The 26,008-nt window shown below is 42.5% G+C and overlaps 1 protein-coding gene across 6 annotated transcripts in view; it reads left to right on the plus strand.

Moving 5' to 3' along the window:
- Window positions 1-24,987, plus strand: part of furina (furin (paired basic amino acid cleaving enzyme) a) — an 89,469-nt gene extending 64,482 nt beyond the window's left edge. For all 6 annotated transcript variants that reach the window (XM_071922772.2, XM_071922763.2, XM_071922788.2 and 3 more), the window contains exons 7-16: window positions 3,282-3,370; window positions 8,429-8,601; window positions 10,111-10,323; window positions 12,510-12,610; window positions 13,947-14,050; window positions 14,352-14,469; window positions 16,784-16,963; window positions 17,059-17,183; window positions 18,278-18,406; window positions 19,721-24,987. In XM_071922772.2, coding sequence (XP_071778873.1) covers window positions 3,282-3,370; window positions 8,429-8,601; window positions 10,111-10,323; window positions 12,510-12,610; window positions 13,947-14,050; window positions 14,352-14,469; window positions 16,784-16,963; window positions 17,059-17,183; window positions 18,278-18,406; window positions 19,721-20,328 — 1,840 coding nt within the window. In that variant the 3' untranslated portion in view covers window positions 20,329-24,987. The remainder of the gene's footprint in view (window positions 1-3,281; window positions 3,371-8,428; window positions 8,602-10,110; window positions 10,324-12,509; window positions 12,611-13,946; window positions 14,051-14,351; window positions 14,470-16,783; window positions 16,964-17,058; window positions 17,184-18,277; window positions 18,407-19,720) is intronic.
- The last annotated feature ends 1,021 nt before the right edge of the window (window positions 24,988-26,008 follow it).

Consider the following 26,008-nt stretch of genomic DNA (forward strand, 5'->3'; position numbering starts at 1 on the left):
CTCCAGTGACAGGCAGCTCTCTGTTCCTGCGGACCGTGTCTGGCAGTGCTTGACAGGAGCGATTCCTTTGATGCCCTCCTGTCCTGGCTCTCACCTCTGTAGCCTCCTTCCTAAAACCAAGGGCCTTGAGGTTGGGTCCAGGCTCGATTTCATGTTGGCGTCAGTCTTGTCAGGGCATCACATCACTAGAAATGCATGTAAAAGAGTTCAGCCCCCATTCACTCCTGTAGTCATTCCTAGGCCTGGGTGTCAGAAGAGTTTAACTCTGATAGTTTAAGGCTGAGCATTGTTACTGAACATCCTGTTGACTGATGAACTTAGAGAATCAACTTTTTAGATCATATATGGAATAACACAGAATAGGGAGTTTTGGGGGAAACCACTAAAATATTCAGCGCGTGCGTCCTTTGCAACATTTTAAACAAACAGCAACCAATTTAATGAAGCATTATAGTACAGTATAGTCCTACATGTGTTAGTCTGACACTTGCCTTATAAAGCTCAGTGCGGCTTCAAAGTATATTTTTCTGAATTACTATAATTTACTATAATTCTGTCTTTTCAATTCATTTCTATCCATCATTTACTCTCTTTTGGTTCAGGTCCAGTGTGGGTTATCTCTTTGCCGGGCTTATTTGCCTAGACAACCAAAGTTTTCCAAACAGAACTATTGGTATGACTAAGCCACACAGTATCATTGTTCACATTCATCTATAAATACTTAAACAATGATGTCAGGCTAGCTTGTGTTGCCATTGGATTGCATTAAAAATGTGATTGTGTGCAGTCAATACCTATGTGGTTCCTATTTTAGTGCTGTTTTCACAGATCAAGTATGTGTCCACAGGCTTGCCAAAATATACTTGGCACAAGTTTAACTGATCAATGTTTTATTCCATTGTTTTGAACGTGGTTGCAGTACTAGTCTATAGAGTAGTCTGTGTGTGCTAAGTTTTGCTTTTGAAAGCAGCTACTTCTATAGATAAAACAGGTTTTGTGATGATTTTGTAATTTTGTGCCTACTGCACCTAATTGGTTGAGTCAGCCTCAGCTACATAAAAAGTGATTTGCCCTGCAAATTACTTTCTGTCACTTTTTCCACTAAATTGAGTCTGACCAAAACCATTACCAGGAGAAGTTTATTTGAATTATTTAAAGCCCCACACCTCAACAGAACATTTGACCTTGTGTGTCATTTGCTTGACTAAACGCTGGTGATTGGATCCACACAGAGCATTCCTGCTGCCAACCTGCAAATCAATAGTTGAATGAAAATATCATTGTGTCACAGACTCCTGCAAGTCACGTTGAGCAAGTAGCAGGGAACAAGCTGCTTTCACAAGCAAAATTACCAAAAGTTTTCCCCCCACCAATGCACTCTCATTCACATTCTTCTTCACCAGAGCAGTTGAGCATACAGATGTGAATGGGAACAGTAATGGGATATCATCTTGTATCCATTTTATCACTCTGAGAAAATCACTCCCAGGAACATGATTATGCAAGTAGGTGTTGCATAATCAGAATCAGAAACCATGGGTTTTGCCTCTGTAATAGGATTTGTCTGCCATGAATGAGCCTACCCAATAAGTGAATGTAATGAATGTGTCAAAGGGATCTTTGGGAACGGCTCAGACGACGACTGGGAGTGTAAGCCTGTGCATGCCCTGCATCCCATCACAGACACCTGAGCTGCCCCTTATCAGCAGCTGCATCGCTTCCAAACACGGATGCTGTAAGACATTCAACTCCAAAGTCAACAGACCAGCACTTCCAAGAAAGTCGAGATAAAGCTCACTGGAAAACCTTCCACATGATAAAGTGTGTGTCTGTGTGTGTGTTTAGTCTTGTGCCTGTATTATGTGCTTTTATGATCCAGGGGTCTTTCAAACACCTTGACACATCCCTCCTTGCACCAGTGGAGCGTGCTGCAGCAGAGCCTCTGACCCAGTCTAACTGAAGTCCCTTGACACTTGCAAGTTAGAGAGTCAAAGTTAGAGCGCCGAGGGGGAACTGTGGCAATGACATTAACCTCTGGCCTTCCAGCTCACGGTGTATCTGAAGACGCCTCAGGGGGCCGGCAGATCCACTGCCACACTCTGACCCTCTGTCAACCAGGCCAAGCCCACAGTCCTTATGCCTGTGTCTTTAATGAAAGGAATAGTCTTAAAAATTAGTGTGGTTTTAAAAAAAACAAAAACTGGAGCTGACCCTTGGGCTGTGCAGATTTTTGTCTGTTAGGGAAGTTTACAAGCCCCTGGAAATAACTCAAAGTTTGGAGGCATTAAGAATTTCTTTCATACTCTTTAATAGCGCCTCCTGGCCAGCAGTTTTTATAGGCTACCTTCAATGAATTTGTGACTCAGTTCTGCACATGGCCATATGCTGACACCAGATGTAGCCCTTGTTATCAATGGAGGATGTCTACAATTCACAGCCCGATGAAGTTTAGACATACAAGTCTTGAGTTTTGGTACTTATTTATCTGGTTTGGCTGGATACCCCGAGTGCCTGAATGGCTGCCTGCTGGCCTAGCTTGTTCCCTAGGAAGTGGAGCTCATCTGTTTCCGCTCTTTCCTCCTCTATGCCTCTTTCTCTGTGTGAGCTGATCTGGCACAGGGTTGCTCCAGCTCCTGCAGTGCTGTTTGGGAATGGCTGTGATCCGATGGGGGAGACTGTGGTTTGAAGGGCATTAAGAGTGCATATCCATCTGGCAGAACGGGGGAATGCACCTGACTGGAATGTGATGATCAGCCGCTCGCTCCCTCAGTCCTGGCTCCCTGAATCTGAACCCTGCGGTGCCTGGAGGGAGAGATCTTACTAGAGAGGCACCGGCCCAATGAAAGGCCTTTTGTGAAAATGGCAAATCTAATTCACAATTTCCTCCCTTGTGTGATGGTAGCATGTCATCTCATTTCCCTTCCTTTGGCTTGAGTCAGACCCTGTGACGACTCCAAGGTCACTAATGCTAGAAGGGCACAGGCAGCGTATCATGATCTCCACTCATCGACTGAATGTTTTTCTTTTGGACAAATGGGAATTCAGACTTGTTTAAGAAAAGCGAAGCCAAGAATCTGTCTCCATGAGTTTGTTTTGTCTTTCGGTATCCAGCTTGACCATGATACTGGAGGAAGCACATTCCTGCACAAGCCCCTTTGGTAGACAAAGTGCGCTACCTGGGGGAATATATACAATAATTTAGCTCATCGTTAGGTGAATGAAACTCATAAGGATGATTGGTTTTCTTTAACATTTTTCTCTCTCCCTCCCTCCCTGTCTAGGCATGGGACACGGTGTGCAGGAGAGGTGGCAGCGGTAGCCAACAATGGGATCTGTGGAGTCGGAGTGGCTTACAATGCCAAGATTGGAGGTACAGTGAAAGAAAAACAAGTGGATGATTGATTTGATTCACTGAGGCTTTACTTTGTGTATTCAACCTCAGTTTCATCTCAGTTTTCATTTTTGACTGCCAAGACACTTGAAATACTTGTTCTGCTGCCCCAGTGTGATTCAGCGGGTTTTCAGTCTTTGTCCCGGGCATTACATGCCACTGAATCTTTCTGAACTTCACCCCGTTTGTGAGGTGGATATGCAATACAAGTGTATGTGTACTGGGTGGAGTGACAGTACTGAAAAAAAGCACTGTGATACTAAATTTCTGAACCGGTACTATGTATTGTGAATCGGTATTGTGTTTATATCACATTTGCTGTTTTTTGTCAGCTTGCATAAAATTTAAACTGAAATCCCTGCTATAACATTATTTATACACAAATTAAAGTCACAAAGAAACAGTATTTCTATGGTGTCTTGCTTCTGGAATTCAGAGTATTTCCAGTTGAAACTGGAATATTAAAATGCACTGCTGTACCATGTTGTCATTTGTGTCACAATTTGTGAAATTACAGGTTTTAGATGATGGGAGGGGTGGAGGGGGGTAAAAATCTGTGATGGTATTATTGGTTGGAAGTTTTATCTACACTTTATGGTATGCCTTGAAGTAATCACTTAAAACATGCCACTTTCCAGCGAGTAAAAGTAATGGGACTTTGATATAAAAATACAAGAAAGAATTTGTAATTTTTTTTGTCATTTTTGATTTCATTGTGACTTTAAGTTTGTTTTACATTTCACTAGAAAATGCCACTGCTAGTGTGTGTGGGAAGTTCAGCAAAATGTGTCCAACAGGCAGTGGTGTAAACTGGGGTACACAGTATATGTGACACATGACAACGCAAAATGAAAGGGGCGCCAAAATCACAGACCAAAAATAATCAAATTTTTTATTTCACCACAAAATGTAACCCAATCTGTCATGACACCAACCTACAAGTACGCCTATCTGAAAATATATTACATATTTTTATCAAATTTGAGGGGAGCAGAGCGGCGACCAAGGTTGAGGTTAAGCACAGGTGGCAGATCAGAGACCAGCGAGGAGCCGGGGAAAGCCGAGGTGCTTTAGTTTACAGACAGTGCAGTGAATGAGAGCCGAGACTTTCCTGATCCCTCTGAGCCTTCAGCCTGGCCTCCCCACTGAAACAACTGACTCATTTCATTAGATCATGTTTGAGATTGGACCCGTGAAATGCACAGAGGGCCCATATCCCACAGCAGAAAAAAGCAACATGCGATCTTCTAAAGTTTATAGTCTTGTGGTTTATTATCCAAGAGGGAAAGAGTTGAATGTTAATGTGCTCAAATAAAACAAACAAAGGTGTATTGCTTTGCATGAAATGATTGGAGGTGCACAAGCATGTAACAATCGCTTAATTAGGGGATATAATTATTAACTGTCCATTTCAAATGCACCAAACCAGGAATAGTCATATACCTGGAGACAATCAGAGTTTAGTTAGAGATTCGGAAAAACCATTGAAAGTCGACTCCAAAATGCTACAGAAGTGAAACAGTAGGCTGGAGAGCAGTTTTAACATGCTTGGGCATAGCAATACAGTCAGCAGAAATGTATCTAGAGACATCTATTATGCTGATTGAGTCTCTCTCAGTACAGAGAGAGCAGGCTGTCTCTATAGTTTGAGTAAAAGCCTGAGAGTTTGACTCTAGTACAGAGTTTATCCAAAAATGTTACAGCAAACATAAAACATTTCATGATGAAATTGACAGCTGTAAGCACTTCAGTGAGCAAGACTGAAAGCCGTTTTAACCCGGCCGTGTTCAGTGTGATCGTTGAGACTACTGACATTGAAATTTGACAGATTTCAGAATCAAAGGAAGATCACAGATATATTTTGCTTTGTAATTGAAATTGATAATATGACAACAGAAGAGTCCGTAACTCAGTATATCATCACATAAAGTGATTTTTCCAGAGACATCATTCAAGAAATTTTTGAGGGGTGCTAAATAGGATTTTGCACCCTGATTATTGCACCACTGCCTGCTTTATGTAGTTTCTGCCCCCTCCCCCCCTCTTCAGAGGAACTATTAATGGCTATTTGATGGCAAAAAAAATGTTAAACAAAGTTGACTTGTTTTATTTCAATGTGGTATGGTTCTAAAATTCAAACCATGATACCTGGCTGGTATCGGTGCTGAGGTTACGTTTTTTTCGCCACATCACTAGTTTTTATTATTGTAAGAAGGTATGTCAGTGTGGTATGTGCTGTAATTCCCCAATGTGCGTGTGTGTTTTATAGCAGTGATTGGATCTCTAGAGTTCTGTCCTGAGAGTGTGTTATAATTTCAGTGTGGAGTGGGGTCCTCTGACTCCAGGATGCAGCGTAAGCACGCATAATCCTGTTAATTACAGGCAGCTCTTCTATCCACTCAGTGCTTGCTCTATCTCATTACCTCTCTGCCAATCTCAATACCCTGCTGCTTACTTCCAGCTGTCATATCAAGTTTGAACTCAGTCAAAATAGTGCCATAATTCTAGTCTTTATGGTCATTCCAGATGGTAAGTGGTAGTATCCCAGCTGTCATTCAATTTCACTGAGACACAAGTGGGCAGGTGGAGCGCTGTGCGTGGCCATGCAGGTGGAGCAGGCGGCGGGCTCGGTCTTGTGAAGCCCCTGAACATGTGCTCCTTTTATGCACACACACACCTACCTTCCTGCATAACCAATATTGAATCATGCTCCTTGTAGCTACAGACAATTTTGCACGTTGGCAGCCCCAAAAGATAGCAAGAGGCGACTGTGATACCCAGAACTCACGTGACGTGATGTTAGTACACTGTGCACTCCTTGGATCTAAATTTATTCTTCTCAGTGGTTGGAAGAAAATTGAATTGGGGCAAATAGGGCGAATATACAGCATCTCAACTAGAGGGGATAGGCATGTTCTTTTTACATAAAAACCTTGCCAAATGTCTTTTTTTTTTAATACTTTTTTTATTTTTTTTATTTAGAAAAGCAATAGATGAGAACGATTGGTCACCTGGGCTATTACAGTCATGGTATACAGATGAAATTATTACACATTAAGATTATAAGATGGATCATACACAGCTCATGAGTACACATACAAGATCCACTTTCTCCAATAATTTACAAGTCTTAAAGCAATATTCCACTTAGTTTTAGAGTTTGTAGTGTTCTGATTTTTACTTCCCATTCATTTGAATGAGGCCACGAAAATAGCCTGAAAACTTACATTTAACATGTTTGTGAACAGATTCAACAACAGATCTTAGCAGAGGCATGTATCCCTCCTCCAGCTGCATCCAATCTTGATGATTAGTTGATATTATGGTTTTCATGGCGGTCAAGTGCCAAATATCCCCCATGTTAAAACCAAGTGGAATATTGCTTTAAGGAAAAGGTCAGTCTCTCCATGTCACCAAGACCAGTTTTAAGTGATTGGTGAAGGTCTTTGTTAGGTTCATGTGGGAATATTTGCTTAGATTTGATTATATTTTACTTCTATTACAAGGTATTTCTATAAGAATTCATGCATGTATAACTCTTCATTCTAAATTATTGAGGCAGAATGGAGTACAGGTTTGACTAAATGAGTACTAAATGAGTACTAATAAACAAGGATCTGATTCATGTGAAACAGACGAAACAAGTGCCAGAAAGTTTGTTGTCAGTTTTTTTTTGGCAACCATTTGCACCAACTATGTGAAAGCTTATTCCTCTGTCCCTGCTTAGCTTCAGGGCGAGAGCTGAGCCTACGCCCCGTGTCAGTTTGTGAGATAGTTTTGACTATGAGATTATCATTTGAGTGTTAGGCAGAACTCATGTTTTGAATTGAATGGAACAAAGAGATCTTTTTCACTTTCAAGTTATGACTGTGAACCAGCTAAACATGAACTAGAAATATATTTTCAGCCTGTAATTGTTTAAGTTCATGTTGTGTATATATAATACATATAACCAAAAAATGTATTGAAGCTTTAAATGTTGCTGGTTCTGTGCTATCAGCCTTGGTCATCTCATTGGGATGGGTGGATGTTTTGGACAGCGGTGGGAGATGCATGCCTACATGAGTCTCCTCAACACACCATGTGGCTATCTGTGGTAGAGGTGCCGGCTGTCATGGAAACACTGGGAGCACAGTGCCTGGCCTGTTTGATGCCTTCGGAGGACTTCAAAGCTCCGATACTTTGTTTACTTTAACCCATATGAAAGCAGTATGGAGTAACTTGACCTGCCGTGCATCAAAGAAGAGAATATGTTTGTTTTGAAGATGTTGATTCCTCAACCTTCTCTCTGTGGATGCACAGACACAGAGAAGGAAGGCTTAAGAGTCTGGTGCAAGAAAACTTTCTGAACTTGTAGCAGAATTAATTGGTTAGAGCACATACTTGTTTTTTTTAGTTTTTTTTTTAATCTCTGATACAGCACTTTGATCGATGATTGTTTTACTTGAAGAATATACTTGACACACAAGCAGACATTTTGAAGTCTCAGGAGCACTGAAGCCCCGTCTAAGTTGTTCGTTTCTCTTACAGGAAGAGCAAATCTAAGTCAATTTCGATTCAAACTCTTATATCCATTAGGCACTTAGAGGGAAAAAGAAGTGCTTTCATTTATCTGCTGTAAGGGAACACTCAGAGAAATCTCTCTGCTTTACAACTGAGGAGGCAGTTCACCCATCATACAATTGAACTCTGTTTTATCCCAGGCTTTAGTGGAATTGATTCTCCAGGAAAGATTTTCACTACGATCTGAAGTTCATTAGATTGTTTGATATAATATAAACAACTTACTTAACTTGAAAAAGTTACTTTGCTTTTCCATGTACTGTACACTCTGCAGAGGAGACAGCAGCCTGTCTGATTGGATCAACAGATTTAGTTAGATATTTCCCTCATATATTATTTACTACAGTATGTGTGGTCCTCTTGCGTGTCTGCCAAGCTCACGGAGAAGGCTTTCTATTTATGATCGTCTTTTGTGTGTTTGTGTGTGTGTGTGTGTGTGTGTGTGTGTGTGTGTGTGTGTGTGTGTGTGTGCAGGTGTGCGTATGCTAGACGGGGAGGTGACTGACATGGTGGAGGCCCAGTCTCTCAGTCTGAACCCCCAACACATCCACATCTACAGTGCCAGCTGGGGCCCAGAGGATGATGGCAAAACTGTTGATGGACCTGCCAAGCTCGCCAAGGAAGCCTTTCTTCACGGAGTTACAGAGGTGTGTGTGTGTGTGTGGGTTTGTGCGTATGTATATATGTATATGTGTCCTCATGGCCACAATTTTTATGTTCCCAATTTTTCCATCACCACTGTGTGAGACAGACATTATTTACTGCCTGTGTGTGGCTTGCTTTTCACAGTCTGTAACTATTCAAGCATAAGAGGACACAAGCGGGTTGAACAAAGCGGTGCACTTTTTGACCCTGAGAATTATGAATGCAGAGGAATTTGGAATGGAGTTCCTCTAAAAGCAACTAGGGAGGAAAATCTTACAAAATGAACAGAAGCAGCAGTGAGAGAAATTAAGTATGGAAATATTTTTTTCAATATTCATTGCTATGTGAAGGGCATTTTTTAAACTGCCAGCTCATCTTTTATCTCAACTCATCTCAACTTATCTCAGCTTTCATTTGTTCAGCATGTGGTGTATCTTTTCAACTGGGAATTGAGTGTTCACATAAAAAAAAAAAAGTCACTGGAGCTCAAAATTACTTTCTAGGTTTTCTTCATCAGGTTGACATGAATTTAGAAACTTGAACTCAAACACCAGACTATTGGACCCTGTGGTTTTAGATAATGTGCAAAGGCAAGCTCTAACAGCTTCCAAACACAGGCTTATCAACTGAATAATAATTGAGTATTGAGGTGTAGAGGTTTAAAGGCTTTTATTTTGAAAACCACTCACATAGCATACAGCGTAGTCATATAGCAGAACAAAACAACATGGCATACTGAATGTAAACCTAAAACGGATATTGTACAGAAATCCTGTCATGTAATCGGTGTCGTTCCTGATAGCGGCACGTGTTAAAATACACACTACACATTAGCCCAAGGAGTGTGACAGGTATGTAAATGAACGGATCAAAGGATTAATAAGCATACAGGTCACACCCCAGGCTGAGTGAGCACATCCATCTAGCGAACACTGAGTCTTGTTATACAGCCATAGGATCCTAGGCCCGTGCCATAAAAGTGATTAGAACCCCTAACACGGACTACTAAAATAATTATCACAGTGACAGCAGTCAGATGGCGGTATGGGTGATGCATAGTTGGGGTTTGATCAATGCACAGCGACTGCGCCACTGTGGTACAATAAAGCAGTTCTTAGATAAAAGTTATTGCAGTCTGAGTGCTGAGAGGCTGGATGATTTATTACACTGAGCTGTTGACATATAGTCCCTTTTGTGTTGTATTGCTGTCATGCAATATTTAGCTCTTTTTAATTCATTGAGTGGCCACACTGGCCTCTGTGATGTATGCAGCGTTTTAATGGGCCCTTTTTGAAATGAGCCCTGTAATGAATTTGCCCTTTCATCATTGGGATTCCTATTAAGATTGAAAGGCATTTTGTTCCTCTGTTTCACCCCTTATCATTAGTGGTGGCTCAAAAATATGCACATCTGGTAAGAGATGGATGAAAGCCTCTGTGGTCGTCTACAGTAGTTTCTATTATGTTTTGTCTTTCTCAATCTGTCTGTCTGTCTAAATGTATGTGCTGCAGGGCCGCGGGGGTCTGGGCTCCATCTTTGTGTGGGCTTCTGGGAACGGAGGGAGGGAGAAGGACAGCTGTAACTGCGACGGCTACACCAACAGCATCTACACGCTGTCCATCAGCAGCTCTACCCAGAATGGCAACGTTCCCTGGTACAGCGAGGCCTGCTCCTCCACCCTCGCCACCACCTACAGCTCTGGGAACCTCAACGAGAAGCAGATTGTGAGTTGTAGTTGTGCGCAGAAGAACACACACACTTTGAGTACACACCATCATCTCTCTCTCTCTTGCTCTCTCTTTCTCTGCCTCCGCCCCCCCCTCTCTCCCTCGCACAAACAATAGGATTTTCTGCTGTGCTTGTGCTTGCATGTGTTTGGTAAAATGGTAAAATGTCAGTGAGGATGAAAGGTCTGCACAAAGGGAGGACATTTATTTACAAAGGCAAGTTGACTTGACCGGCAGGGTCTACATAACCCCTGAAATATTTGAAAGTGCAAGTCCACACTTCAATTCAGGTGCTTCAGATGTTGATTTCTTTTGCAGCACCGTGTGTTTAGATTCAGAGCAATCTGATGTTATAATAGTTACATACTAGTATTAAATTACACCACCACAGCCGTCTTGCAAGGCCAACAACAGGCGATTGTAATCAGACAGCTGCCACAGCCAGTGAACTGTGTTTATGATAACATGCCATACTGGTAGGCAGACACAATTATGAGAATGAAGTGAAATAGAACAAGAGAATACCAGGAATTCCTCAGTTCATGTTTTCTAAACACTTTTAAAATCTCATTTGATCAGATACAGTGTATTGGACACACTCAACAGTTTGTACATACCTAGAGCATTCCTGAAGTTCATGGTAGTATTTGTATCTGCAGCTTTACTCTGTACCTGGTGTCCAGCTGTCTGAACCACAACATGCCGTCTGCATTCTTCCCTCCATTTCCTCACTCTTCTTCCTCTCCTTTCATTCTCTCTTGGGCCATTGTTATTGGGCCAAATTGTTATTGAATTGTGAAATGCTGAAACTCCATCTGGCAATCCATTGCTGCTTAACAGTCCTGTCACAAACACGAAATCTCACTCACACACATGCATGCACACACACACACACACACACACACACACACACGCCGTCTCTCTCAAACCTACAGTCTAGCAGCCGGACCCACTGGACAGACAGCTCATGACATCTCCCTGACATGTGGCTGGTCCCTTAATGCTTCAGTGCTGTACTCATTTAATTGTCCTGTCACTCAAGAACCAGGGAATGAAGAGGTGGAATAGAAGAGAGGGTCGAACCTCTTGGATTATGCAGGAGAGAATGTCTTAATGCGTGCTGCTTAGTCTTTTTTACACTCTATACATTATCCATCTGTTTCAATTTAGAGTAAAGGGATATGGGAAGCTCCTGAATGCAGAATTAGTCCACATTGATCATTTATTCTACTGTTTAGTCCCTTAAAGCAAAAACAATCCCCACAAGTTACTAGGTTTTCCATTTTTTTGGCTGCAAAGGTCAATAAATCAACTAGATGTTGGGTAGATTCTAGGTGCTTTTGTATCACATAGTATCTCAGTTTCATTCAATTCCCTAGATTCGCCTCCCCTTGTGAAATTGTAGTTATAGGTGGGGAGAGGGCAGTTGAGGCTTTTTTTTTTCTAACCTTTATCCTCCCAGAGATGGGGTTTGCTGAGCACACATGCTATGGTTCTGCTTCATATTCATACAGTCACACCTGGGAGCCACTCAGTACAACCACAGTCTTCTACAGTTGGTCACTGAGCAGCTCTCCTGGAGCAATTCAGTCTCAAGTGCCTTGGTCAGAGGCTGGTCCAGCTGGTCCAGGGATTCATCCTGGGGACCTTTTGCTCACAATTCCACTTCTCAAACCATCAGGCGGCTTCTGCCCCAGCAAATGTATGCATATGAGATTCAAGACAAAGAGCTGGTGGGGAAATAAAGGTTAATGCTCCCTTCAGAGGAGGCCAGTTCCAAGTGTTGACATCGGCGCCAGCACTAAACCAAGTGATGATAGTCCACGATATCTTGTGAATTAATTTTTCAGTTCGGTGTGCAAGCACTAGAGCAGCACAGGCACAAGTGGACAAAGGCTATGAAACTATATAAGAGGGTGAAGGTAGAGGTGGTGACTATTCAAAATTTTTGTGTCATTATTTTGTCATGAGAACGACAGAACAGAATGCCACCCCTCGTGCAAAAATGAGGCATGAGCTTAATTTTTTCAGGATGCAATACCAGCAATTAGCCCTCCAGTTGTGCCTCTGTATGAACTTAATGATAATTTTGGGAGAGTAGAACTAGATAAATGTTTGAAGCTCTGTATCTACTGATGGTGTTTGTCTGACTCTTAAGCCCACCATGTTCCTCTTCCTGATAGGTGACGACAGACCTCAAATCAAAATGCACAGACTCCCACACCGGCACCTCCGCCTCTGCCCCGCTGGCTGCTGGGATCATCGCCCTTGCTCTTGAGGCCAAGTAAGTGCTTCTCACCGCTGTTCTGCGAGTCTCACCGAGCCTTGCAATTATTTGTAATTCTGAGCAATCATCTGGAATGGAGGGCCGAGAGTCTGCAGGTTTTCTTTCCAACCAAAGACTATACCAGCTGACTAGAGAGGAGGAACTAATCAGTGAAATCACCTGGTGTAGAGTTTGGCTGGAATGAAAACCTGCAGACTCTCGGCTCTCCGTGGCACATGGTTGCCCATCCCCCTCTTCTACAGCCTCATTCTAATGTTTCTTCCGCACCCGATAGAAATGGGCCTTTTCCATTATTTTCACAGATTGAAAAATTTCATGGTTTTGTTGATCAAATTGATGAATCCTATGGAAAAGACATAAAATATATTGAATTCAGTACACAATAATAAGCTGTGCAATAGTTATCCAGTTATAGGGAAAGCATGTGTATTATCTGGACCGACATGAATGTAAAGCAAACAGATGGCCTAAGTCGGGTGAATTTATACCCTACTGCTATCAATTTGTAGCATGTGGCTATCAATTTCATAACCGCAGTAGCAACAGGTAAATAAATCTTCCAGCTCTTTTTGCATGTAGACCGTGAGTAGCCTTGTAGTAAATTAAACATTCTGGTACTGAATCTAGCATTAACTGCCAACGCTGCCTGTCTATGCATCACCTCTGGTTCATTATTCCACTTTATAAATTACTTTTTAACCCCTCTGGCTGACAGAATTCCTCCATGCATTTCTAAAAAAGGCATTATTTGGTGTAACCACCAATCATTCTGACCCAGTCATGTAGCACTAATGGAGGGACAAACATAAACATCAGAACAGTCCTGGAAAAGGGATTAATTAGTTTTGTGCCAAAACAGAGTGAGGTGGAAGAAAGGATTGCAATTAAGGACACATTTGACAAGAACGTGATTGGGCAAAGTTGATAAATAAAATATATTATTTTAAAATATCCATAGCAATTTAAAGAATGATGAAATTAAAGCCCAAGTCGAATGCCTGTAGCTATTGAGGGCGCACCAGGGAGGCAAACCTGTGTGTCCTTTTACAACCCTTGTTTTGTGTCTTGTCTATTAAAAACCTGCATGGCTATAATCAGGATAAACAAGTCTCCTCATTACAAGACTGACATTTCACTAAAGGACAGAAACTTCAAACACATGTTGACTGAAGATACAGCAACTGTTGGCCTGCTGGTTAAGACCATAGGATTTATTGTCAGAGATGTCTGTTATATCTGCAAGATTTTTACCATGTGTGTGTCCCTGTGTGTGTGTGTGTGTGTGTGTGTGTGTGTGTGTGTGTGTGTGTGTGTGCACACGCACATTTTCCAGCAAAAACCTGACCTGGAGGGATATGCAACATCTGGTAGTACGAACTTCTCATCCTGCCCACCTCCTCACCAATGATTGGAGAACCAATGGAGTTGGCCGCAAAGGTACAGCTAATCCCTCCGCTGGCCGAGTTCTGCTGGCCATCTTCTTTTCCCTCCGCCATCTGCAGTTTGTAAAGGCTATTGAGACTGCTTGTTATTATATTACGCATCTATTAAACAAAATTTTCCTACATTAAGTGATTACAGATGCAAGTCTTTGGCGGTTGAGAGATAGGTTTGACAGGACATGCAACAGGGAACGCGCTGTAATTAAATTGTGAAGGTTGTCTATTAAGTTGGAGCTGCAGCAGTGAGGATGTGGCCTTCAGCGGGACAGTACTGATGCCTCTCTCTGTTTCTGCAGTGAGCCATTCATACGGATACGGCCTCCTTGATGCCAGCGCAATTGTGACATTGGCAAACAAGTGGACCAGTGTGGGGCCGCAGCGTAAATGTGTTCTCTCCATGGTCTCTGAACCTAGGTTAGTACACCACACACACAAATATACACACACACACACACTCTGGCTCACTGAATTGGTCCCAAGGCCCTGATACCGTTCTTTCCATGGTTTGAGGTTTGACGTGATAAACTAAGCCCGTGATTAGAGTGTGATAAAGCGTCATGATCTGAAGTCGATCTGGACATGTCAGCAGTGAGAGATAAGAAGAAGAAACTGAAGACGAAGTGGTTCGTGACAGAACGTAGGTGTGAGAGGCGCTCACGTGTGACTGAGCTGTCATGCTTCACTGTGATGACACGTCATGTCTTCATTTTGAACTTGGCTCTGGGCGCCTGTGTTGAAATGCGCCGTGCGGTTTAGTGTTTGTGTGTCTGTGTGTTGGTGCAGGGGCTCAAAGAGAGAGGGAGCGTTTTAAAGAGAAATAATCATTCATAGATTCATATATACATCTGTCTGCCCCATATGTTCTTTCCTTCCTTGGGACTTTAAATATTTCTCTTTCACCATCTTATTCCTTCTTTCTTGGTGTCAAAATCAAACAAGGTCTCTCATCTTCTCTTCATTATTCTGTCCCGTTCTCTCCTTCTGTCTCTAGGTGTGAAGCTCTCTCTCTTACACTGTATCTGGTATGAGGGGCTCAGACCAGATGGTGCTAGCTTCTGGGAGCAGCAGCCAAGTCAGGTTTATTTAATTTACATTTTAGGCATTTAGCTGACTCCCTTATCCAGAGTGACTTAGAATGAGTGAGCAGGTAGAGTTTCAGTGTCTCTCTCAAAGACGCATTTTTAAATTACATTTCGCAAACAGAATCATGACAGTGAACATAAAAACAAAGTTATTTTTAATACATAAAAAAATATATATAAGAGCACATAAAAACAAAAAAAGATATACTTATGTTGACACCACAAGACCACACTGCAACAAGAACTGGGGGGATTCCGTTGTTTACGGAGTTGATGCCACACACTTGGCCATGAGTAGCAATGAATTGTTGAGTTGTTAAACACAACCAGCATTGTATTCAGTGCAGAGCAGATGGACAGGCAGGGTGGAGCACAACAGGGGAGCAGGGAGCGTCTCCAGGGACTTGGTGGCTCAGGGCGTCCGCACAGGCAGTGTGGGAAGAGTAGACTCATTCAGATAGATCAAGGTGGATAAAGCCAAACTCTTCCACAAGCATGTTGCCCGTGAAACATTTGTGATAACCTTTCGCTGTCTGAAGTAACCCATTTATTCAACCGAGGCTATTCAACCTAGGCTCTCTAAAACCATTATTTCCAATGGCTTGCATGCAGGAACAATGTTTCACTACCTAGTTGAACTTTTGTGAAATCCTTGCATGTCCAATAGAACCAAAAAGGAAAGTAAGTTGATTCTAGCGGTATCAGAATTTCCCAAACTATACAACACAAGTCTGAAGTTGTATAGGGACCTTGCCTGTCTTGAAGCATGTTTCTTACCATGACCATTGGATGCTATATTTTCAGTTGTGGCTGAGGCATATTCTATATCCACACCGCTAGCTACAAGCTATTCAGCGTGAAATGGCTATTATGGTATTCTTATGTGTAGACATCCCATGGGGTTATAGATTGTGTAAAGCGAGGAATTCTTCTTCTCTCTGCTTCTTGGAAACTCTGCCTATATATATATATATATATATATTCTTTTTTTTTTTTTTTTCCCCAAACATCTAGTCAAGAGTTGAAGTGCTGTACCGAGCACTGAGCAAACCATGTCTAATGTGGAAGATGCATAAGGGGTGTGTGTGTGTGTACACTTTGTTTTTGAAGATTTAAGCTATTCCCATCTGAGATTGCTGCAAAGGTCAGAGGAATAGGTTTGGTTTTTTCGTGCATCATGAAGCATTTATCAAACTTAACCTGCAGCCAGTGTGTCTTTTCACCCAATTCACTGATCGTACCGTATCTTGTCTATAATTTGGGCACCTCAGTGTCACTAAAGCCCCACGCCTTCCCCTAGGCTCCTACTCAGAATTGTTGTGGATGCATGTAATCTCCTAAGCGGATTTGGGGGGAGTAGAAAGAGCTGGGTGCTTTACTCCTGTAGAGGACATTGGTGCTACAGGACGTGAGACGCTAATCCTTTTCAAGGCCACAAACCCTTTGCCCTTCACAGTCTCACTTTCTGGCCAAGAGCACAATGTCAGACTCACCCAGATGTCTGGGGCACACACCATGTTGCTTGGGCGTCCCAAGATTAGAACAATCCACACACGGTTTCGGACGAGGCTGGCACACAAACCACAATCAACGGGCGTGACTGTCTGAATGCGTGTTGTTAATATACTGTTTCTTATGTGTGTCAGGAACATTGGCAGCCATTTGGTGATTAACAAGAGTGTGGATGGCTGCATCAGGACAGCCAACCACGTGAGCTCATTAGAGCACGTCCAGGCCCAGCTTACCCTGTCCTACAACCGTAGGGGAAACCTGGCCATCCACCTCATTAGTCCCATGGGCACGCGCTCCACGCTGCTCGCCCCCAGGTACGAGCACGCGAGTACACACACAGACAAACACACACATTTTTAGCTTGTAAAACACAGACCATTTACACTCTTGCTTTGTCCTTTTCCCGCAGGCCTCATGACTACTCGTCAGAAGGTTTTAATGACTGGGCCTTCATGACCACCCACTCCTGGGACGAGAACCCCAGTGGGGCATGGACTCTGGAAATAGAGAATGTGGCTGGGGCCAGCGACTATGGTAAACCACCTTCCTCGCACCAGTACTGTAAAAAGAACCTCATGGCACTTCAGCTGTGTTTTCTAGTGCTGAAAGTCTGAGTTGAGGAATGTCCTGTGGGCTATATTCTCTATAAGATGGATTTATTAAATTTCATATCATTTATTTATTTATTTTTAAACAGGGACAGTGCACATTAATCGACCCGAGGGTAAATGTGCCACTGTTAGCAAACTGGCTAATTTTCACCTGTTGTCCCTGTGGCCAGATGTTATTATAGTTAAAAAATACATATAAAAACACAACATGCAATCATCTGTACAGATACAATGTAATGTATGAAATTAATGTTCTGGTGGATTTGCCTGCATATTTTTGTGTTAGTAGGTGGGTTTATGCGCTGTCAAAATTTGTTGATTTCCTGATCATGTTTGACATGAATATAAATATGTGCAATAATGTGTGCAGTCTAGAGTTCAGCCTTCCAAATAGGCATCGTTTTATGCCTTGAGATTGGAGATCAAGTGGCAGTATCTGTATCCAGAGCGCGTCCCCCTTCACTCTCTTTATACGAGCTGTGAAACGGACTCTATATAACTCTACATCCAACCTTAAATCAGCTTTATTAAAGCGGGGAGCGTAATCAGGCAGTGGAGTGGATCCTGCACTCGTCCTGTCTGCCCTTGGACAATCTAGCAGCAGCCATCCACAGTACATCTGGACACAGCGGGTCCACCCACGACACTATTCTCAGCAGCCAAGAAAATCCCACAAAATCCAAGAACTATATATATGTCTCACGCTCCCCTCCCTCAGTAAGGAGTGATTTACTAAGGTGGAACCTCTCACAAGGCCCCACACTTGAACGACTCTCAAGAGGTGTGCGCTTCATAACGCTCTTAATAGGCTCAGAGTAAAGTCACTGTCTGTCTTTACGTCGCTTTTCATTTCAAGGAATCCTTTTCTGTCACTTTGTGCAGGAAACCCAAGAATATAAAATAAGAAGGGGAGAGGCTACAATTACACAATCCACCCTAGGGAGTGCCAAAGCCTCACTGGTATAGGCAGACCTGGTTAATTTCAATTTTTATTCTCTCTCCCCAACTGTCTCCCAGGCACTCTGACCCAGTTCACTCTGGTCCTGTATGGTACAGGCTCAGCATCTTCCACCTCCTCCGACAAAGAGGCGGCTCAGCCTGGCAACGGCAGCTGTAAGACCTTTGACCTGAGGCAGATATGCATCGGTAAGAGTGCTATCACTTGTGTAGGGGTAGAGAAACTATTGACTACTCTTGAGTTGTGTTTCGATTGTGGCATTTAAAATGGGATGGAACATTGTCCCAAGTCTGCCCAGCAGCACGGTTTTGCCTAGTTTGCATTGTGTTTCTCATATTCAAATGTAGGCAATTCAAATGTAGGCAATTTGCAATTCTGAAACTTATTTGGAAGTCCCAGAATGATCTTGAACTAAAACTATTCCTGCAAAGTTCATGTCATGAGTGGCTTTAGTTTTTAATTTCCATGTAAAATAAAGAGCTGAATTCTGATTAGCTCAAATTAAATTTTACTTCAGGTCCCTTTTTTATTATCCAATTTAAAGTTAATGATATCCATATTGCTGTCTATTGCCGAATCCAAATTCCGCTATAGGCAAGGTCTGAGATACCACTGAGCCCTGTGCTGTGTTCAAGTCCCACAAAATGTTGGCTGAAATAGTGGCAGTCTGACCCCTACAGGCTGTCAGGGGTACTTCCATGGCAAAGGGCTTAGTCAAAAATACAGGTTGAATTGAATTTGATTATCAAGCAGAAGTGTGTGTGTGTATATATATATATAAAAATATCAGTGCAATGTAGAATTAATAGCTTGATGCTGAGGAGCTTTAGTCCTCAGTGCTGGATAACCTACAGTATATTTTCCTCTGTGGCCCAAAGAGATCTCCATAATAATTTGAATCAGTTTGTCTGTTTTGAACAAATTGAGGAGAACCCTGCAGCAAATTAGATTTTCTCGCTCTTGTTGGCTTACACTCCTGTTATCAGCTCCTTCCCTCTTGGCACCCACATTCTTTTAATTGCCGTTATAGGCAATGGTCTGCATCTGGACCTGCTGCATATGGAAATGGGTCTGTTGACTTAAAGATGCTGCACTCAGCATATAATTTGCAAAGCTTTTCGTCATCACATTTTTAGTAAGCAAAAGTTAACACTGACAAAAGTGGAAATGGGGGCGTTCTTCAAGACTTGCACTCCAGTATGTTTTGAGGCAAAGCCGAATGAATACGAATTTGCCCAAAAACTTTCTATATCTACGCCTGGAAACAAAACCAACAATGGATGAATAAATGTGGATATGTGTGACATAACGCGCTTTACCATGTTAATTGAGCTCTTTGATCCATGGCCATCTTGTTGGGTGGGAGTCCATCTCCTGGCTCTCTAGTGTGAGGCTTTTTGAAGTCTAAAAACCCCCTGCAGGACAAGACTGCTGTTTGTCTGTTTTTGTTAAAAAATCAACAACATGTTTATTTCAGTTCCCGTGTTTCCCCTGTCTTGCAGAGTGCAACGCTGGCTACTACCTCTTTCAGGAGGGCTGTGTGAAAGAATGTCCAGCAGGCTACACCGTGGGCTCCCAGCCCCTCAACTACACACAGGGAAACTTTATCGAGGCAGCCTCCGTCCCGACCTGCCTGCCCTGCCGGCCGCCCTGCCTGACCTGCAGCAGCCTCAGCCCCCTGGCCTGCTTGTCCTGCCCCCCTCACAGCCACCTGGACCCCGTCTCCAGCACCTGCCTACACCTCAACCAGATCCAGCGCGAGTCCCCCGGCAGCTTCATGGTGGGCCAGGGGAACGGCGGCCCGGAGCTCGAGCTCGGCTCTCAGCTGCCCATCACCGTCGCCGTGCTCAGCTGCATGGCCATCATCGCTACCTTCGCTGGCATCTTCCTGCTGCTGCAGCTGCGCTCGGGCGCGCTCATCAAGCTGCCTTCCCTGGAGGCCGGCGCGGGCCTGGGGGGGAGCTTCAGCCTCGGGGGCAACAGGGTGGTCTCGTACCGCGGTATCCCCACAGTGTGGGGGGATGATGGAGTGAATACAGACTCCGAAAACGAAGAGTTTGACGTCCACAATGAGAGGACTGCCTTTATCAAAACACAAAGTGCTCTTTAATGCCCTCACCGCCATTTTCTCTCTTTCCCTCCTGCTCTCAAAATCCTCTCACCCCTTTGGTCTGATAATTCGGGGCTGTGGTACTGTCCTTTCACAGTCTTCTCTGGTTTTATCTCTCATCCCCTTTTCCCTCTCCGTCTTACCGGGTTCTCATCTGAGTCCTGCTTCTGGATCTTGTCTTCCACTCCGCTGTGGGTGACCTGATGGGAGGCCGCTGTCTCTTGGAGCTCGGGATGGCCTGAGCTTGCTCTGTTCACACTTGGGCGCATTTCTATTAAACTGGCTCTCTCCCCCCTCTTGCCCTCAATCACTGACAGACAAAGTGTGTCTGTGCAGAGCCCATTTCCCGCCAGCTCCAGGGTTTTTTGTGTCACAATAAACAAACGATTATTGTTTGCTTTCTTCCTCTTTATTTTTTTCCATCAGTCTCAGTGCAGTAGCCAGACGAGATTGTTAAATTTGGGGAACACAGCTCTGTGTGTGTGTGTGTGTGTGTGTGTTTGTGTGTGGGTGGGTGCGCATGTGCATGTGTCTCTGTGTATGTGGGCTTGTGTATCTGGTGCACAGTGTAGTAGGGTCAGTTATAGAGAAGCTGTAGCTGGTCCTGTCACATCTAGAACTTTAACTACAAAACGATGACAAAAATCTGTCACATTTGTAAACATTGCTTTGTTCTGAACAAGTGTCACTCTGCTGACATAAACATCCAAAACCTGTTTCTTACCAGTTCACATTTTTAAAGCTTATGTAAAAATGCACAGCGCAACATTGCTATCAAATCAATAGCATTAGAAATTTGCCCTACTCATGCTGGACAGACATGGACGTTTTGTCAATTAATTGATTGTAATCATTTGTCACTTGTTGTCAGAGAAGCAAAACCATCGATCTGAGAGCTTTCTGGATATGCTCTCTCTGTCATTATTTTGTTGCGGTGAGACACAATCGTTGTATTTTCATCTTTAATAGTTGTGTTTATCTGTACAGTTATTGTTCTAGGTGTGATGGGGGCTTTAGTCGTCTTGTTATCCACATACTTGGGAATGATATCTCAGCTCTCAGTCACACAACTACCATAGTTCTCCCTGCACTTTAGACTCCAGGATGGTTTGAATTTATTCTGGCTTTTTAACATAGAATTAATGTGGAAATATAAATTCCCCTACCCTCTTAACCTGTTGGCCCTGACAAGAAAGGGTATTAGTCACTTATCATTGGCTTCTAGATAAACCCTGAGGCAAAATCCGTTCCAGAGACATTTAATTTTACCCGTCTCCAGCAACTGCTGTGCTCACACCCTGGGGCTGAGAGTCGCAGCGCAGTGCGTGGATGGGACCCGGAACAATAGGTGACTATTTAACACAAGGCCTTCTCAAAGCAATTTTTGAGTGATGAGTTACCTGTGATTGATTTTCTTCCCAGACATGGTAACAATACAGCCTGGCCTTCCCTTCATCAGAGCAAGTTAGCTCTATAAAGCTCTTACACATGCCTCATATCAGAATGGCTGTGTAGAACTGCTAGTGTGTGAGTGTGAGTGAGAAAGACCTTCGCGCCTGTCTTGCGTGTTTGTATGGAATTGCTATAGTGTGAATGCAGTAGAAAAATGTTGTGACTCTATCTGCCCTGTGAAGCGGTAGTTCCCTCTCCTACTCACAGTCGAGCTCTCTTCTTAAAATCTTCAATATTGTTTAGGAATCCTGCATTGAGACTTTACATCTCATCAGTTTCTCTGCGCTCACCCTCCAGTCATCATCTGATCTGAGCTTGAGATTATCTCTTCAGTGTACTTGCCAATTAATTATATCCTGAATGACACTACAAGCAAAGATTTATTCTGAGAGAGATTTTATTCATATCTGTAGGGAAGATTGTTTTAAAGTGATTTTTTCTTTTGGGCTGCTTATCTAAAATCTGCATCTCATAAATTAATCCATTGTACCGATTTTGGATCCATTGATCTTTTTTTTTTTTTCTTTTTTTTTTACTATGTTATTTTCCATTTTCAGTACAGAACAGTGGAGCTTGCTGAGAGAGGTTGTCATGGTGATGACATGCATACAAAATTGCAGCTGCTCATCCTTTCATCTACCTCTCATTTCGTTCAGCAATGTTTCACATACTGTATGCTGTTTCCGTTGTTAATGATGAATGAATATAGAGGTCGAAATATATGTAGGTAAAAAATGAGAACTTCTCTTGGGGAAGATTTAAGAGCATCGGGGTTTTCAAGTCTTAATTTATGTTTTTAAAGGAAAAAGACCAACTGCGGTGCTGGGACTGTAAACCTGCAGTGTAAATGATTGTTCCCCCTCAAACCCCATATCAGACCTATCTCTTTGAAATATATTGCTTTTAGGATTGGTATTCATGAGCAGTCGCACCTATGCTTTAAAAGCTGTTATTGAAAGTGGGATAGTAGAAGGATTGTCCATAGATGTTGGCCAGCGTTTGAGTGTTAAATCATGATTGCCAACTTGAAACTGTTATGGGCATTTTGTTTTCCTCACCTCTTATACTCAATTTCTAGACGGCTCCATCTAGGGTTAAGACATTTTTGTTCTTGAGTTTCTGTCACTGACAATCAAATCGATCATGTTCTTGTTTTTGGGGAGGGGAAGTTGCACAAGCACACAAAACAAATCAGTTTTAATTGAATGACTTTTTTTGGAAACCCTTCTTGGAAGGTATTTCATAAATATGCAAAGGCAAATGTGATTTAAAGTGCAAAGGAGTATCCTGCAGTTATCTGCTTATCCAGAAAAGAAAAAAAGGACAAATCAAAAATTAGAACAAAACAGAGAATAAAAGGTTTCAAACCAAATACCTGCCAAAAAACCAGCAACTCTGTAAAATGCAGCACCGAGCCAGGAGGCTTAATTCATCTCAGATGGCTAGCACAGGTGCACATTTGGCTTATCAAGGCTGTTTCAGCCAGGAAGCACTAAACTGGATTGGAAACCAGCCTGAGAATGAGGAGAGAAACTGACTAATGCCCTTAACAGGAGCAAAGCTGAAGTCATTGCAGATTAGGAGGGTGTGCCACAGGGCGATGTGTGATGTACACCAGCGCCTGCTGTCATTTAAGTATTGATTACCCCCAGTTAAAAGAAGACATAAATTTAAAAATGTGATATTGTGCCCCGTCAAAATAACTACAAGCTCGGACTTGAGCCACAAAATCATATTTACACCCCGGCTTACGGTGGATATACACTACAAGATTTATTGGACTAACTGGGCACCAAAATTGCCTCCATAAACTATTTTCTCAAGATCTGGATGCTCAAAGCGGCCTTCTTAGGAAAAATATGATGGGGACTTCTGACCAATTTTTCTTAATTTGTATGAGATTGACTTATTTGGGCTACATCTAGTCAACACTGTGTATTGTGCATCTGCCCTTGCTAAACACCACGGATTACTCTGCTTCCAAAAAGAATGAAATTGCTGACTTCTGAATTGTAACATCTCTGGGTGTTTTGACATGTTCTGTGCCCCCTAGATTGCATGCATAAAATGATTTATTCCTTTTCACTTGATGCTGTGTTCACTGCAGCTTGAAAACTCTAGAAACTTTAGACTGATGAACTCCGAGCTCTGTGCATTCAAGTGTTGTGTTTTGAAAAACCGTCAGATGCAGTGCAGACAGCATTAAGTAGCTGGTGCTTCTGAAGCACAGAGAGCTGCTGACATCCATTTGCAGCCGGCCCACTCCTCTCACTCCAAGAATGTGCTGAAAACTACACACTAAAAAGAAAAGGTTCTTTTACTGTGCCAAAAAGCAGTTCGTAATTATAAGGCAACCACTTACTGGCACTAATGTATTAAGCCTTTTAATGGTAAAGAAAACTTTTCATTACAAAGTGGCTCTGCTATAAAGAAAAGAATTGCTTATGGGTACTGTGGAACCTTTTCTTTGTGCTGCTGACCTGTTTCATGTGGAGTTCAACATTGTTTCAGTCCTGCCTTAGGATATAATCGGAAGTGACCAGTATGGAGTTGATTGAGTTAATCGCGGTAATATCTTTGGCACAACCAAAGACAGAATCATTTTAACGGTGTGCAGTGTTGACATGCGGTGTTGCTTTCAGGTTGTCATTATCCATCGATCCCTACATTCATTCAGTTTGTTCTGTTGAAACCTTTCTGTAATTTCTGCCTTTAAAGATCTGAGATCTGCAGCGACACCCTGTATGTCCAGCAGCTGCGGAGGGAGGAGGTAGAATGTATCCCATCGCCATTAACTTAAGGGCTGAATCAGATGCGTGTGTGTGCGTGCTCAGCGTGCGTGTGTGCGTCCATGTGTGCGCATGCTTGTTTAAGTATAAATTCAACACTTTGGAGGGGGGCGGGGTTAGTGGAGCAGCCTCTGACGACTCTGTTGACCTCCTCCCACCTTGAACCGTATGAGGTTCCTGGCCTGTGGCTGCACACAGTACCTTACAGATACCGTGACCTATGAATAATGTAAAAGAATGACTATCTTACATGGGACATAACTCTAAAATAAGGCCTATTTTTGTACTATATGAACGGTGCAGTGTAATTTTCTTGTAATTTAAAGAATTTTTTTTTTTTTGCTCTTGTTTTCTCCTTTTTATTTAATTGATGTCAATTATAGATTCTACTAAAAATAAAGATCTATGCAAATTTCAATGTGTTTTTCTTCATTTGAATGCACTGCAAGTAAATATGACTGATTAAGAATGTAGGTCGGTGCATGAGAAGTGCAATTATGGCAAATCGGTTTCACCAAAATTAACATGAAGCTGCCGTTAAACAGAGTGAAAGCATTAGAGTTAGCGTAAAGCCTTTAGTAGACCATAATAATGATATGATGTATGCCCTTGGTGGAACTGAGGACATTAACCACCCAGCACAGCATGAGTCTCTGATGCTGCTAGCTGCATTAATGGTTTGTTTTAGTATGGCCTGGTTATGTAGATTACTAAACAGATTAACTGAGAGTTTAGAGCTGTCTTGTTTCTTTTATGGTCTGCAAAACCAATCTTAGCAGCGCTGTGTTGGAAAATATATTTGTGCCTTTGTGGCTTAAGCGTGTATAATGAGTGCATTTGGTGATGCATGACTGGTATAATTAAGCCAATGAATTTACAGCAGGGAGGTTTGCACCCAAACACCAACCAAGTCATAAATACAAGTAATGAACTGAGACTGGGTTTTCACTGAGCTCTCATACACTGTGGAAGAAATTGCAAAACATTGTATTTTGTGCATAAAAAACATCAACAGCAATTTCCATGTCCTTTATCCTGTTGTCTAGGAGGGATATGCTGTTTCCTGTCAAAAACCCTGGAAAGATTTCAACTTACTGGCCATACTTCAAAGTAAAAAATTGCCTGCCTGTATCTTCAAAAAGTCGTTTTTTCATCTATTTACAGTAGCTCAGGCTTCACTGTACTGTAGTAAACCTGCAGCAGCTTGCATCAGGCTTTTAGGAAGTTATTATGACTGTCAAAACCTGGAGACCATGCAGTGCTAGACCATTGACAGCATTATTTTTTCTTGTCCACTGCTCTAACAACCTGCTTAGCAACTGCTGCTGCCTCAGGCAGCCTGATAAATCTGATTTTTGTGCTCTTGCCTCATTCATAATAAGCCTGCACATTATGGGTTTTGTACTTTTATGACAGTTGGTTATTTTAGGTCTCTGATA

This window comes from Centroberyx gerrardi, chromosome 1 (assembly GCF_048128805.1).
Source record: "Centroberyx gerrardi isolate f3 chromosome 1, fCenGer3.hap1.cur.20231027, whole genome shotgun sequence".
Lineage (NCBI taxonomy): Eukaryota > Metazoa > Chordata > Actinopteri > Beryciformes > Berycidae > Centroberyx > Centroberyx gerrardi.